This window comes from Anolis carolinensis, chromosome 2 (genome assembly GCF_035594765.1).
Source record: "Anolis carolinensis isolate JA03-04 chromosome 2, rAnoCar3.1.pri, whole genome shotgun sequence".
Taxonomy (NCBI): domain Eukaryota; kingdom Metazoa; phylum Chordata; class Lepidosauria; order Squamata; family Dactyloidae; genus Anolis; species Anolis carolinensis.
The window spans coordinates 197,578,448-197,592,977 of record NC_085842.1 but is presented as its reverse complement, the minus strand read 5'-3'; the positions used below and the strand labels follow the sequence as shown (position 1 = coordinate 197,592,977).

Here is a 14,530-nt window from a genome sequence, read left to right as displayed (position 1 = left end):
CATTCTGCCAGCCCGTTTATGTTGGATAAGTGAGACTCTACTGTACTGTAGTTACAAATTTACCAGTAAAATATCACAATGAATTTAAAACACTGACGACAAAAACATTGATTATGAAAAGGCAGACTGTGTTGGATAATCCAGAACATTGTATAAGCGAATGTTGAATAAATGAGATTCTACTTTGATATGAAATAATTTCTGGGATAGAATAATGCAGAACAATATAATCTCTAAAACCAGGGCAGTAAATAAAGAAATAAAGAAAGTAAATAAAGCAAGGAAATTGGAAATTACACAAAGGAAACAATCAGGGCCAGCTAACACCTCCCAAGAAAGGATTCTTCCAGAAAGGAAGCTGAGAAGGTAGTGAAGCACTGTGTATTACCAAAGTCATTATTATTACTATCATTACTATCATTACTATCATTACTATTATTATTATTATTATTATTATTATTGTGTTGCCGTCAACCGGGAAAATGAATACAATCTCGCTCCAAGTATTCAAAAACACTAAAATCAGAACACTAAATAAAGAACAACACTCTGAAAATAGGGGAATTCCACACAGAAAACAATCAGGGCCAGCTAACACCTCCCAACAAAGGATTCCCATAATCAAAGTCTGGCCAATCCTCTGTTTTCTCAGGGCCACAGACAATAGAAGCACATAAAATATCGCAAACAACACCACTCTGAAAACAAGGGAATTCCAGACAGGAAACAATCAGGGCCAGCTAACACCTCCCAACAAAAAATTTACTCGGAGAGGAAACAGCCAGGCTTTAAATCTGCAAGGCCATTACATCCTAATCATTTTTCCTAATTGCAGCATTCATACTTGCCTCCAACAGACAAAAAAAAAACCAAAACAATCAGAAATATTGTATATTCACAACCTTTAGGAAATAATATCCCCTGATGGCGCAGCGTGTTAAAGCGCTGAGCTGCTGAACTTCTGGACCGAAAGGCCGCAGGTTTGAATTGGGGGAGCGGAGAGAGCCCCCACTGTTAGCCCCAGCTTCTGCCAACCCAGAAGTTCAAAAACATGTAAATGTGAGTGCATCAATAGGTACTGCTCCGGCGGGAAGGTAACGCCGCTCCATGCAGTCATCCCACATGACTTTGGAGGAGTCTACGGACAACGCTGGCTCTTCGGCTTAGAAATGGAGATGAGCACCAACCCCCAGAATCAGACATGACTGGACTTAATGTCAGGGGAAAATGTTTACCCTTTACCTTAACTGCCACCAATTCCTCAATACTTTATTTCCCATACCACCAGACTTCGCCACAGCAATGCGTGGCCGGGCACAGCTAGTTACCTATAAAGCCTTAAACGGTTCAGGACCTGCCTATCTCCGTGATCGCCTCCTCTCCTACGAACCAACGCGAACCCTAAGATCAACCGGGGAGGCGCTCCTCTCGCTCCCGCCTTTGTGTCAAATGCGGCTTGTGGGGACGAGGGAGAGGGCCTTCTCGGCAGTGGCCCCCCGGCTCTGGAACTCTCTCCCTAAGGAGATCAGGTTAGCTCCTTCTCTGCCCATTTTCCGTCGGGAATTGAAAACATGGTTGTTCCAGAGCGCGTTTAAATGAACAGGCCCAATAGAGCTGTTATTAGAATACTTCTTTCTGTTTTGAAAGCATATGGCACTTTACCACTGCTACTTATTTCCATGATACAGCACTTTATGAAACCTGCCCCCACTGGGTTGCTTTTAATTACTCTGATTTTATCTGCTTGGATTTTATTGTATTTGTCCATTATTTTATTTAGTGTATTGTTGGAATGTTTTAAGTTTATGTTAAATATGTTGTTGTTGTTCGGGCTTGTCCCTGTTGTGAGCCACCCCGAGTCCCTTCGGGGAGATGGGGCGGGATATAAAAATAAAGATTATTATTATTATTATTATCCCCTGGGCAACGTCTTTGCCAACGGCCAATTCTCTCACACCAGAAGTGACTTGCAGTTTCTCAAGTTGCTCCTGACATGAAAAAAAACATATGGAGACTCCATGAATTTCACAGGATATTCTTAGGTGAAAAATACTCAGAGGTGGTTTGGAAGTTCTTTCCTCTGAAATACAGTTGAGTCTCGCTTATCCAATGTAAACGGGCCGGCAGAATGTTGGATAAGCAAATATGTTGGATAATAAGGAGAGATTAAGGAAAATGCCTATTAAACATTAAATTAGGTTATGATTTTACAAATTAAGCAACATAACATCATGTTATACAACAAATTTGACAGAAAAAGTAGTTCAATACACAGTAATGCTATGTAGTAATTACTGTATTTACGAATTTAGCAACAAAATATCACAATATATTAAAACATTGACTACAAAAATGCATTGGATAATCCAGAACGTTGGATAAGCGAGTGTTGGATAAGTGAGACTCTACTGTATAGTCTCCAACACCTGGTATTCATTAGTGGTCTCCCATCCAAGTATTAACCAGGGCTGATCCTGTAGGATAATTTAATGGTCATCTTCTGCTAGACGAAACACAGTGGAGGAACCTAGATATTTCTAGGAATAACATACTGTATTAATAATCAAGTACACAGAAGTAAAACCTGCAAAAATGTGGATGGCGAACTATGTAATTTTATAGTGTGAAAAGACTTAGGAGACTCCTAGGGATAATATATTAATCAAATACACGAATAATCAATAGTTAAACCTATGAACGTGGAGGGTCAACTGCATAGCACTATACTGGCAATCTAATTTTTCTGGCTCTATCCAATGGAATCCTGGGACTTATAGTTTGATCAGGAGTACTAGAGAAGCTCTCTGGTTGAGGATTCTAAGCAACCCTCCCTGAACTTCCCTTAATCCTAGGATGCCACAGCAACTAAAGTGGAATTGTATAATGTAGAAAACAATTTGAAGGCCAAAGGTTTCCTACTCTGATGCTACCCACTGGCAATCCTTCGCTTTTCCACCAGCCTGTTACTTTCCTCCTCCACCACCTTGCTGTCCTCCAGACAGTTTCCTCTCCTGCTAAGCCCCCATCAGGTCCTATTGTGCTGTTCCTGAAGCCAAGTAGAAAGAATGTGCTTGGAGAGATGGAGCACAGACAGCAGAGATCCCCCTTGGGACAGTTTAATGGTGATTTATCAGCCCTGTCATCCCACAGGCAACCCCTCCCAGCTTCTTGGAGGTTCAAAAAGATGTTGAATTAGCCACAGAACTAAGCCGACAGACTGTCAGACGATGGCGGCCTGCCTGCCCAAATTCCTTTCCCCCCTTTGCTGACCTTTCCTTTAGCATTCCAAAAACGCTAAGCAGATATGAGGACTACAAAGCCAGAGTAATTCACACACCAGTCCAAGCAGCACAGAACACAGAAAGGGCAAGAACCGTAGAAGCAATGGGATTGTGCATCACCACATCCTACAGACACAGATCACCAATGGCTGGCAGTGGAGGGTTATTTATTTAATTTTTTTGAAGAAATTGTGTTTTGTGTAAGACCCAGCATGGTATAATGGTTTGAGCATTGAGCTATGACTATAAGAGACTGGAGTTCAAATCTTTGCTTGTCCACAAAGATTTACTGGGTGTCATTGGGCAAGTTACATTCTCAGCCTCAGAGAGGCAAACCCCTCTCAACTCATGTTGCTATGATAGATTTACCCTAGGGTAATATGTCGCAAATTATTGGAATGCACACAAGTGTTTGGGATCAAAACAGATTAAATTAAAATTTCCAAATGCCTTAAGAACACTCTTAACCTTACTCCTAGCTACTCAGCAAGCAGAAGAAAATAATCCCTCTCCATCAGAGTTTAGAAATCTAATCTATTCATCTGCTGGATGTTGACCATAGAGCCATGCTGTAGGACCCAGATTCCTCAAGAGAACACTTCTATAAGCATCTGTAGGTCTTCCAGCACAATTCTAGAGTCAGCTTCCAACATAGGACTCTACTGTCTGCTGTGGTCCCTTTAGCTCTTTGATTAGAAGTGACCTGTGTGACACATCCTAGTATATTTACAAAGAGAAACTCTCACACACCTTCCAAGTCTCTCTTTTTCCAATGCTGCCTGGCTACATATCTGAGCCATCCTTCATTGCTGAAAATGGGAGTCCCCCTTTTCTGGACATCTTGTTAGATTAGCTGCTGGCGAGGATTATCTCTGAAGCTCAGGCCAAGCCAGTCGGTTCGGCATGTTCCACAAGATGGAAATTTATGGAATTGGCCAGTTTCCTCTTTTCCCCTGCACCATCATCAAATCCTTTCAAAAGCATTTCAGTCACAGACAGTCTGGGCATTATCAACTGCAGGAATTTCCATTCAGGGATTCTGGGCTGTCTTAAAAGTTTTAACCACTTCAAATGAGGAGGCAAGGGCAAGTCCCATGATTCCTGTATTGATACTGTATCAGTGATGGCTTGAATTCTTTACCTGCCCTGAAGGAAACACATCATGCGATCCAGGTGCGTGACATCAGGAATCCTATTAACCAGATACTCTAAATGTGCAGGACTATAAATTAGCCAAGTGGATGTTTTACTACATGCAGCATCCTCTTTGCTTCACTGTATCCTCAGAATATGATTTGGGTTACTTTTGCCATTGATAGAGAATGGAGTGAAATAGATGTCTGCCATCTCCAGGAGCAGCTACCATTCTCTGCCACATTTCAAGGTGGGAAAGATACAAGTGCAATCTCAAGTCTTGGTTAATAGGCTGTTAAAAGCAAGAGAGAAGTCTGCATCTTGCACCTGGGGATCTCATCAAAGCAACTTATGATTTATGAGCACTTACTCAATTGAGCCTTTAAGCCCTCCATGTAGGAAAAACCACTTGTGGGATCTGGAACCGTTTTAAAACACAAGGGTTAACACTTCCAACCCCTCCTGCTGGTGTACATGGTATTTCCCCCTCCCATCTGCTATCCCAAAGAAGATATAAACAAGAGAAGGGAGTCTTCCTCCCTATAGAATCTGGCCCCGCTAACTAAGGAAGGAATGGGTGCACCCCAGCTTTTCTCTGGCTTCTCTCTCTTCCTGATGATCCAGATAGTTTCTGCATGGACCACTGAAGAAGGCCATAGCCTGATGATGCAGGAGGCAAGGACCGGGACCAGAAACATGCTACAGATGCTGCTAGGTAGGACAACTCCCTGGAAAAGAGTCCTCCTAACTTGTATTCCTCCCTAAGAAATTGGTCCTGTCACAGATTGAGGATGGTGGAAGAAAGGTTATTGCAGGCTAAGAGTCCAAAGTGTGATGCTTGAATTCAGTAACCTAGGCAGAAATGCCTACATGATGTGAAACCTGTCAATTGTGACTTGAACTGTACTAATGCTTGGGAATGTAGGGTTGTTGTTGTTTTTTTTTTTTTTACTATAGCTTTCACAGTGCATATGTTGATGGGTAATTCTGGGAGATGCAGTCCCTCAAAGCACTGGGTTGAGCATAATAGCTGCAGGAAGGAGCAGGTGGAGTTTTGGAAAATAGAAAAAACAAAATGAAATCCATCCTCTCTACTCCAATATCATAGGAGCTACACAGAGTTGCAATGGTTGGGTCACATACAACAGTACGTGATACAAGTCTTTGAATCAACATATACTATGCCAAACCTGTAGTCAAAACAGCTCCACAAACATTGTGATGAAGGATGCACAATCCTTCAAATATCAAAGGTTAGCACCATCCTATCTCTCTAGCTTAGATGCGGGAGAAAAGACAGCGAAATGGAGCATCAGCAAAGTCTGGGTGAGTTATGGACAAAACTAAAAACCACAAGGTTTAAATTATGGGTGGAGAAGCTCTGGCTCTCCAGTTGTTTTTTTACTATGAAATTTTATACTTCTGTACCACTGCCCATGATGGATGTGACATCTGAGGGCTACCATTTTCGCACTGCAACATTTAACTCACTTTTATGGTGGATGACTGGATTAAAAAATTGTGTGCTGCTTGAGCTGCTTTGGAGAAAAACATGATATTTATTTAAACAGAGGCTGAGTGACCATCTGGTGGGAACGCTTTGATTGTGAATTCAAGCATAGTGGAAGAATGTTGGACTAGATGGTCATTGGGATTTCTTCTAACTCTATGATTGAATTATGAGTAATGGCTCTGATCTTCCAACTCTATTTTTCTATTATTTTAAATTTAAGAAGTGCTTCATGATATTTAAGCCATGTACACAATTTGATTCCAAATTTTGGAATACCTGCATATACATAACAAGTTATCTTTAAGATGGGACTCGAGTTTAAAAATGAATGTCATATAGACTTTGTAAACATTTTATGAATATTTCAATAATTTTGTGCATGAATCAAAGTTTATGTACACTGAACCATCAGAAAGCATAAATGTCACTATTTCAGCCACCCATGTGGTCAATTCTAGAGTATTTAAAATTCCAGATATAGGATACTCAACTCGCACTAGCGTTTGCCCCTTCATGCCACCTTACAGGGACAGCTTGATGCACTTTCTGCCATGTTTTGCTCCTTTATATTCAGTTTTTATATACTTTATTTTCTGATAATTTTCGGCCTCTTATGCAGGGTGTGTGTGGTTGTACATTACAAATATGGCCATACGGTCAAGTCAATATTTGTTCTAGTTGTAAGGATCTGGGATTTTGGAAGACTAGAAACGAGGGTGGGTGAGGCCTACATGTACTCATAGGCTGTATTTCCCCCACTCTGGGCTTGAAGCTGCTCTCAACTTTACAGTTGGCTTTACCAGTGGTACTAATGACCTTGTGTAATTTGTGCAGGTCTGCAGACTGGTGGGGTGAGTCTGATTTAAAAGCAACAAGGGCAGAGGAACTGAGGGCAGAGCTTGGAAAAAGCTACTTTGCTGAACTACAATCCCAGGAAATCAGATTATTTGGAAAACTGTAGTAGAAGTTGATCAGAGAGTTGTGGTAGAGGGCCTATAAGAACACCTCAAAGAAACTCTAGGTCCTTAAGCACAACTCTGTAGTCAACATCCACCAGAACGTGACCATAGTCACACCAAAAGATTCCTAGAGAGATGTTCTTGCAAGTAAAAAATATTGCAGCTCTATATTCACGGATTGTCTCCTTTTGCAGGGGTTCAGCACCACTAACCTCAGCAAAAATTGAATTTCTGCTGCTATACAAGCAGAAAGCCAGGTCATTCATTTTTTGATGCAGACAGGCTGCACATCACAAGGGCATTTCAGTTATCTGATCTGAAATAATATTAAGTCACAAAGTACAAGCACCATATTGGGAACCACCAACTGAGAGGTTCTTCTTTTGGTAATAATGCTACCACATACAGAGCCGAACTGTTAGTGCACTTAGCCTTTTGCTCTCTACTTTAGTGAGCATAAAATATCGACCAACAGATATTCCCTTTCTTGTCTGTTTTATCTGGTGATATCTACTATCTAAACAAGTATCTATGTCAATTAAAAAGTAGGATGACTACTATAACTATCTAAATCAGTTGGAAAGTGTCACAGGCAATTGTGCAACATGTAGACAAGCGAACAGGCACTTATGCAGGCATTACATTATTGTCTTTTGGCTATGTCTCTCGAGCTAAATGGAATGGTTTTAAACATCCAAATGTAACCAAGCAATGGTTATGTATACTCTGATTTCTCTTCAGATTGTTTGGCAAAATACTTACATCAAATGACAGGAATTTAGGATTCTCTGGATGTTTTTGGACTACAGTCTCAGCATCTCTCACCATAAACTATGCTGGATTGGGTTAATGGGCGCTGCTAGACCAAAAACTTTTGGGGGTCATATGTTGCTCACATGTTTATTCTATGCAGATTCCAAGCAAAGCTAATATCACTTGCTGCTCTTTACCTGGTATCCCTGCAGACAGAATAAATGATCTTGCCTGTCTCAGAGAGAAGCAGTGTGAACCATGTTTAGTTTAGGTCCTGACCTTACGAATGGCTATCCCAATCCATTGTTGTGCCAAGAGAAGGTAAGAATATAAAGTTGCTAATTCTTGCAACCATTCTTTCTCTTGCTCTTATTACAAAAGCATGGACCGCCAAAGGAGCATCTATGAATGGTGCAGGCCTCCAGAGCAGCCCCTTCAACTACCCATCTGGACCATTTCCCATGCAGGTAAAGAAACGACCCAAGCGTCACACATGGGAGAGACCTGAGGATCCAGGGTGCCGGCTACGGAGCCTGCTGGTTCGGATCAAGGACCTGGGCTTAGGCTACAACTCTGAGGAGACCATCCTCTTCAAGTACTGCAGCGGGAGCTGCCCCAAGGCCCGCAGCAACCATGATCTGACCCTCTTGAGCCTCCTGCAGAAGAGTGAGATTCTGGCGTTGGGAGACCTCTGCTGCCGCCCCACATATTATGAGGATGTGGCCTTCCTGGATGACAACCACCAGTGGCACAAGGTGGAGAAGCTCTCTGCTTCTGCCTGCAGTTGTGTGGGCTGAGAGCCAAAGCCCTCTGGGTGTGGGAGGCAGGAGGAATGGAAGCAGACACTTGGAATGCACTCATAGTCCTAGCTGTAGAATAAGCAATCCTTACATTGTATCCGTCAAAGCCATGGCTCTCATGTGCGCTTTTAACAGGAGTTGCCCACCATGGCCTCCTGCATCTTGTCAGTGCAGGTACATAGCCAAACCTCAAGACAATGCCCAAGTCCTTCTGAAGTACACAACTCACAAAACGGAAAAAGAGACTGCCATGTCTAATCCTCCCTCCTCCTCCGCATCACTTTACAAACTAACATGCTGCTGATTTGACTGAACCTTGTATGCATTAGGCCTGGGATGCTGAGGTAGCACTCTGAGAGCTTAGCAACCTGAGATATTTATGGATTATTTCTAAGTTATTTAATTTATTTCTTCCATATATTTGAGGAGGAACTAGCATTTGTGCTAATTCTCTCTCAAATTTTAGCTCTCCCTTTTTCCTAATTTATTTTTGCTCATTTTTTTAGAGGGCTGAGATTATTAGCCCCACAATTGTTTTAAGAATGACTAAATATGTACAAGTTAGTTTCAGTACAATAAATGCTAAGCAATATACAAAAGAGTTCTGTGATTATGAGCTTCCTCTTGGGAACAGAATATCTCTGATAGTTTCATAGTAATGAGGGCTAAACAGCTCTCCCCACTGAATGCCCCAAATAATAGTGTTGCAATGTAACCCAGACAATTCCAAAGAAAGAAAAGCAATACTTTATAAATAGTAATGCTATTATTCAGCACCTAAATCATACTAGACATTCTCTACAGATAAAAATCAGAAACAGGCTCTGGTCACAAGCCTACATACTAAGCAAAAGACATACACTGAGAAAAAATGTAAAGTGTTTTTCAGATATCCCAACAGTACAAGCTCTTTTGGTTTCACAAAAAATGTGCGCATTGCATACATTCTCAGTTAAGAACCCTTCAAAGGTTTAAGTGAGGTCTTTCTTGTTTTTTTAAGAAGGAAAAAACCCTGAAAATAAGACACAGAGAAGGAAAAATGACCATATATAGTAAATCATGAAAAGCAGATTATTTGTTGCTGGTTGGAATTAAAGATGGGCACCTGCTCTGAAATGGAAGCAAATGGCTAGTCTAGATCTACCTTTTCTCCAAATTCTTCCCCACCCCAAGTTAACCAAGAATTTGGTGAGCTTTATCTGTTGCCCCATTCCTCGGTGCAATTTTCTCATATAAATGAACCCCTTGCCTTTTGCTCCTCTTCCCTTTGAAAACTGTCTTCATATTTTGATGCTGCAGGTCAGTAGACATTTCTTCATCTACAGTTTAGTGGAATTGATTATTCACAGATTTGATCAATATAGTCTTCCTAGAAATCTCTAAATCCACCAATGTGACTATGATCATACTAAAGAGCCTAGATATTTCTAGCAAAATGTTTTCTCGTGTTAAAAAAAGATGTTTATTCACTTTCTCCCCACTTTCATGGAGATCCTATGGCTTTAACCTAAGTAAATGTGGAAGACTAGCTTTATTATTAACGTTTGCATTACTGTTCAGGCAAGACCTCATGTTAGGACATAATGAATTAGCCAATGAATTATTTTCAGAATATATAAATACTAAGGCTGTTGTTGAGATGGATACAAGATTCTTCTGAAGTACATTATTCACAAAATAGAAAAAACATTATATAGACAAGTTGCAAAAAAAGATAAAATTCAAAGCCTCTTATCTTGGATTAGGAAAAACCACCCCAGAAAACTGCTTGAACATTCAGACATGCAGCACTGCACAAAGTTTAGATTCTGTTCACAAATGTAGCTACAATGGATCCAGTATATGATTTTCCTCCATAATTCATCTCTGGTAAGAGCAACATTTCCCAACCCACATCCTCCAGATGGGTTATTTGACAATCTCCAACATCCCCAAACACCCCTGAAGCTGGATGGGGATGCTGGGAGCTGTCATCCAACTAACTTGAAGAACAACATGTGGGGAAGGCTGCAGCTCTTCATTTAAGAATACCATTCAGTCTCACTACTTTGAGGTAAGCCTGTAACAGAAAGCAGAGGTAAAAGACCCACAAGGAACCAGTATGATGTAGAGGTTTGAGTGTTGGACAACAACTCAGAACACCAAGGTTGGAATCCTTGCTTGGCTATGAAACTCACTGGGTAACTTTGGGAGCAATGCAGACTCTCAATCCCAGAAAACTCAAGACAGAGTTGACATAACTCAGAAATGATTCTGAAGACACACAACAACATCAACAATAAAGAGACCAAGAAGACTTAAACTGATTTTTCCCAGCAACCAAGTTCAATGTATATTAACTTCAGCATTAACACACGCCAAAGAACAAGCATAAAAAATTGTCCTGTGAGCAACAGTATTTTAGTTTCTGACAAACCAATCAATTTCCTTAACTTTCTCAACAGCAAATGAGCCACAATCTCCTGAAATCTCAGACATCCTCAGGTTCCTTCTAGTTCATGGAGAGGTAGTCTTTTCATTTATTGTTGGTTACAAAGCTGAGTCCCACATATAAAAAGTCACAGCTAACATTCAGAGGCAGCTCCACTTCCACTGGATCAGTAGGTTACACTTCAGCTGGAGACAATGTTCAGTCTCTGAAATGTCAATCCCAAAGTTATGATGGATCTGATGATAACGGTAGGTTTCGGCAAATGACAGAGATCCTTCGTTCCCGGGGGACCTTCCTTCCATTAAAAAAGGAATCCTCATCTTTAAGGATCTCATGGGTGTATTCATAACGAGCTGGCCCTCTTCACACAAAGAAAGAATTACACAAGATGTCAATATATTGCTATAATCCAGAAGGAATTTTGCTCCAAGTATTAGAAATATATCATAACACACACACTCAGGCAGAAAAAAGCCTTGTACCTCTATATTAAAATTCAGACATTTCATATTTACCTTTCTTCAGCAGTCCTAAGGGAAATCTCAATTCAATATACATACATACATACATATATACATACACACACACATACATGTACATAGACATACAGAGAAGGTTCAAAATATAGTCCATAGTTATGTCAGAGCTTGGAAATATTTTGGGAAGCTGTAGTGAAAGGTCTTGGGAGTTGTTATATCTAAGCTCTGGTCTATCTTATACAACTTCATATCTTGCATGATTTCACATATATGATGGCTTCTCACAAATATTTATAAGGCACTGGATAGGCTAAAACACTGCAAACAACCATACATTTCTACTTCATGAACAAGGTTTGAGCTTATGTATTCTTCCTCTCTTTTCCTCTTAATTCCTGCAAGGAGACTGGAAGCTTCCACTTTCAATCAAACTGGTGCCCCCATTTATATCAAAGACATTACAGAAAAGCAAGGTGTTAAAACAAGTCAGGATTTCAAACCAAAGTTTCATTCTGATAAGCCAACCAGTTTCCCAAGTTTGGATTTACTAGTGAATCTGCATCCATAAAAGAAGATCTGAGGAGAGAAGTTCATGAAGCACAAGCTTAAGAAAGCAGAAGGAGGCCACTATTTTGTCTTAAAGTCGAAGCAGTCTGCAACTTCTTCATACAATAGCTGGGAGGCTAAAATATGTTAACCCATCCTACTGTGGTATCTTTCAAATTTTGTTAATTGCAAAATCTCTGCAAATATGGTCAGAGATAGTAGGATATATAGTCTTAAGATTAACAAGAGATTGTCAATTGTATAAAGTCTAACACAGTGAAATTGACAGTCACAAATCAAGTCACAGGCAAAAAACGTTAACTATATACACAGAAAGAGAGATGTCTACTTGGGACTCTTGACCATAATGCTCAAATGGAACCTTTGCATCCCGTGACATGAAAACAAACAAATAAAAGGGGGAGGATAGCAATTACCACAGACACAATCGTTATCAGGTGCATTTCTATTCTGATCTTCCAGAAAGTTCAAATTCAGTCTGCAACAGTTAGAACACAAGAGTGCATAATTTGGGAAGCCAGGACATATATGTTTATTAAGGTAAATGGAGAACGGTCTGGGTGTTTCTAGACTGCTATTCCCTTCTGTCCTGTCTCAACACAGCCAGTGATATAGAGAGCTGCAGTCTAACAACAGCTAAAGACTGCATTTTGCCTAGCTCTCTCATAGGTGGCAATGGAGAAAAGGGTCTATCACGGAAGACAGATCAAACTTCCAGATATGGTAAGTAATTGAAATGTTACAGAGGGGAAAAAAACAACATGCCATGCTCTTATTTTCTCACTAGCCAATGTTGGATCCAGGATGCTGAGCTTGATAGACATAATCTTCATGTGACCCAACCATGTAATCTATACGTTTCTTAATACCTGAGGATGTAGAGAGAGCGGCGTTCAAGCAGCAGATCCAGACAGTCCTGAGGATTCTGTTCATGAACCAGGCGCATCACACTTGAGGACAACAGGGAAAGGCCTGCAATGGCGCAGCCACAGAACTAGCAAATGGAAATGGGAAAAACTTATGGAGGAAAGAATGACAGGGAACAATGGTCCTAAAATGAGGACATCAAGTATACTGAAGCCTCATCAGAGAAATGGAAGAAGCAAATGGTCAAATATGAGAATGTCAGAGAAAAGGTTGGACAAAAGCTCACATGTGTTAATACAGTACAACCCCCACATCCATGGGGCATACATTCCCAGAGTTCATATGGTTATGCAAAACTGTAAATAATAGCAAACCCTATGGAAATTAAGGACTTCTGGTCCAGAAATACTATAGAATCATGTTGAAGGACCTAGAAAATGCCCTGAGAGGTTATTTTTGTCAGACGTGGATAAATAAAATCATGGGTACTGTTCCATGGATATGGGGGTCATACTGTAATCTGTTTGCAGGGGAAAATTTTGTACTAAAGAAGGGTTTTGTCTGCACTCTGAAACAGCGAAGTTCACACACACAACTAGATCTAGAACTAGATCTAAATTTATAAGGGCCAAGGATATTTTGCTTATAAATGAATAGCAATGAAAAGGCAGGTAGATTTCATGAGAAAGGCAACTGGGCATCAGGAAAGGAAATTAGTGAAGTCTTTTATACCACAGCCTCAAGATTGCGAAACCAAATTATTCCTATTGTAAACATCTGCTCGGGAGAAAAAGACCCACTTTATCCCACACCCTTAATAATGTTAAAACATTTAAGTCAAAAGGAGAGCTGATAGCAAGAAAATCAACAACTGTGTCATCCCATTGTTATCCTGCAGGATCTATAAAACACTGCCTCTTATAATTTTTATTTCTTAATTTTGCATTACAAAGCTGTGTTTTAAAACAAAAGATATTTTGTTTTTCTTCATGTGAATTCCACAAACAACAAAAGAATTGTTGTGCAAAAACTGTTGAGTATTTTAATGCAATTTCCATCCCCATCCCATTCTCATTATGAGGTCCCTATTCTGTAAGAAACACACGCAGCGCTTATCAGCTATGTTACCTTGACACTGTCCACATGTGGCTTGATGTAACCAGTTTTAGCCAAATCAAGAACATGAACTTGACTGAGTTGTGGTACTCCTGGTGGCAAAGCTGCATCCCGAACCCTTTGCAAGATTTCATGGCTCTCCTTGCTCCAATGTGATTTTTCTGTCTCACGGTATTTATGAATAGCCTGCAGGAGGGAGAAGAGAAACCAACGCTGACCCAGTTTGCACATGCAAGAATTTAGTTACTTAAGCATTACAGACACGTGTATGCAAAAAAGTACTTAATGATTCCTTCGTAATACAGTACAGCCCCTGTATCCCCAAGGAAGATGTTCCAGGACCCCATGTGGGTACTTGAAATTGTTGTTAACAGTGAATTGTATATTTTGACTATATTTAGGCTTGAAGAATACTACAGAATTGCACTGAATGACCTAGAGAGGCCCATAAACACTTCTTTTAATGGGCTTTCCTAGGTCCTTCAGTGCGTTTCAATGGTATATCTAGGACAGAGTTTCTCAAACTGTGCTCCTCGATGTTTCGGACTTTGGCTCCCAGAATTCCTAACAGCTGGTAAGATTGCTGGGATTTCTGGGAGCTGAAAACACCTGGAGGAGCAATTTGTGAAA

At 40.5% G+C, this 14,530-nt stretch overlaps 2 protein-coding genes across 3 annotated transcripts in view; one reads left to right on the top strand and one right to left on the bottom strand.

Moving 5' to 3' along the window:
* The window catches only part of LOC100555519 (adenylate kinase isoenzyme 1), a 67,629-nt gene extending 53,577 nt beyond the window's left edge, over positions 1–14,052 (bottom strand). The window contains exons 1-2 of one of the 2 annotated variants that reach the window (XM_062971505.1): positions 13,913–14,052; positions 12,787–12,911 (exon numbers count right to left, since the gene is read on the bottom strand). In XM_062971505.1, the coding sequence (XP_062827575.1) occupies positions 12,787–12,850 (64 nt within the window). In that variant the 5' untranslated portion in view covers positions 12,851–12,911; positions 13,913–14,052. Of the gene's footprint in view, positions 1–12,786; positions 12,914–13,912 lie in introns of those variants that run through there. The other variant, XM_003216749.4, reaches the window with a different exon arrangement.
* Positions 7,830–9,018, top strand: pspn (persephin). The gene has a single exon (XM_062971508.1). The coding sequence runs from the start codon at positions 8,045–8,047 to the stop codon at positions 8,435–8,437; it is 393 nt and encodes a 130-aa protein (XP_062827578.1). The 5' UTR covers positions 7,830–8,044; the 3' UTR covers positions 8,438–9,018.
* Positions 14,053–14,530: the final 478 nt, after the last annotated feature.

Excerpts from the sequence above, each read along its gene's own strand:
- pspn (XM_062971508.1), top strand. The coding sequence starts at position 8,045 with ATGAATGGTGCAGGCCTCCAGAGCAGCCCCTTCAACTACCCATCTGGA.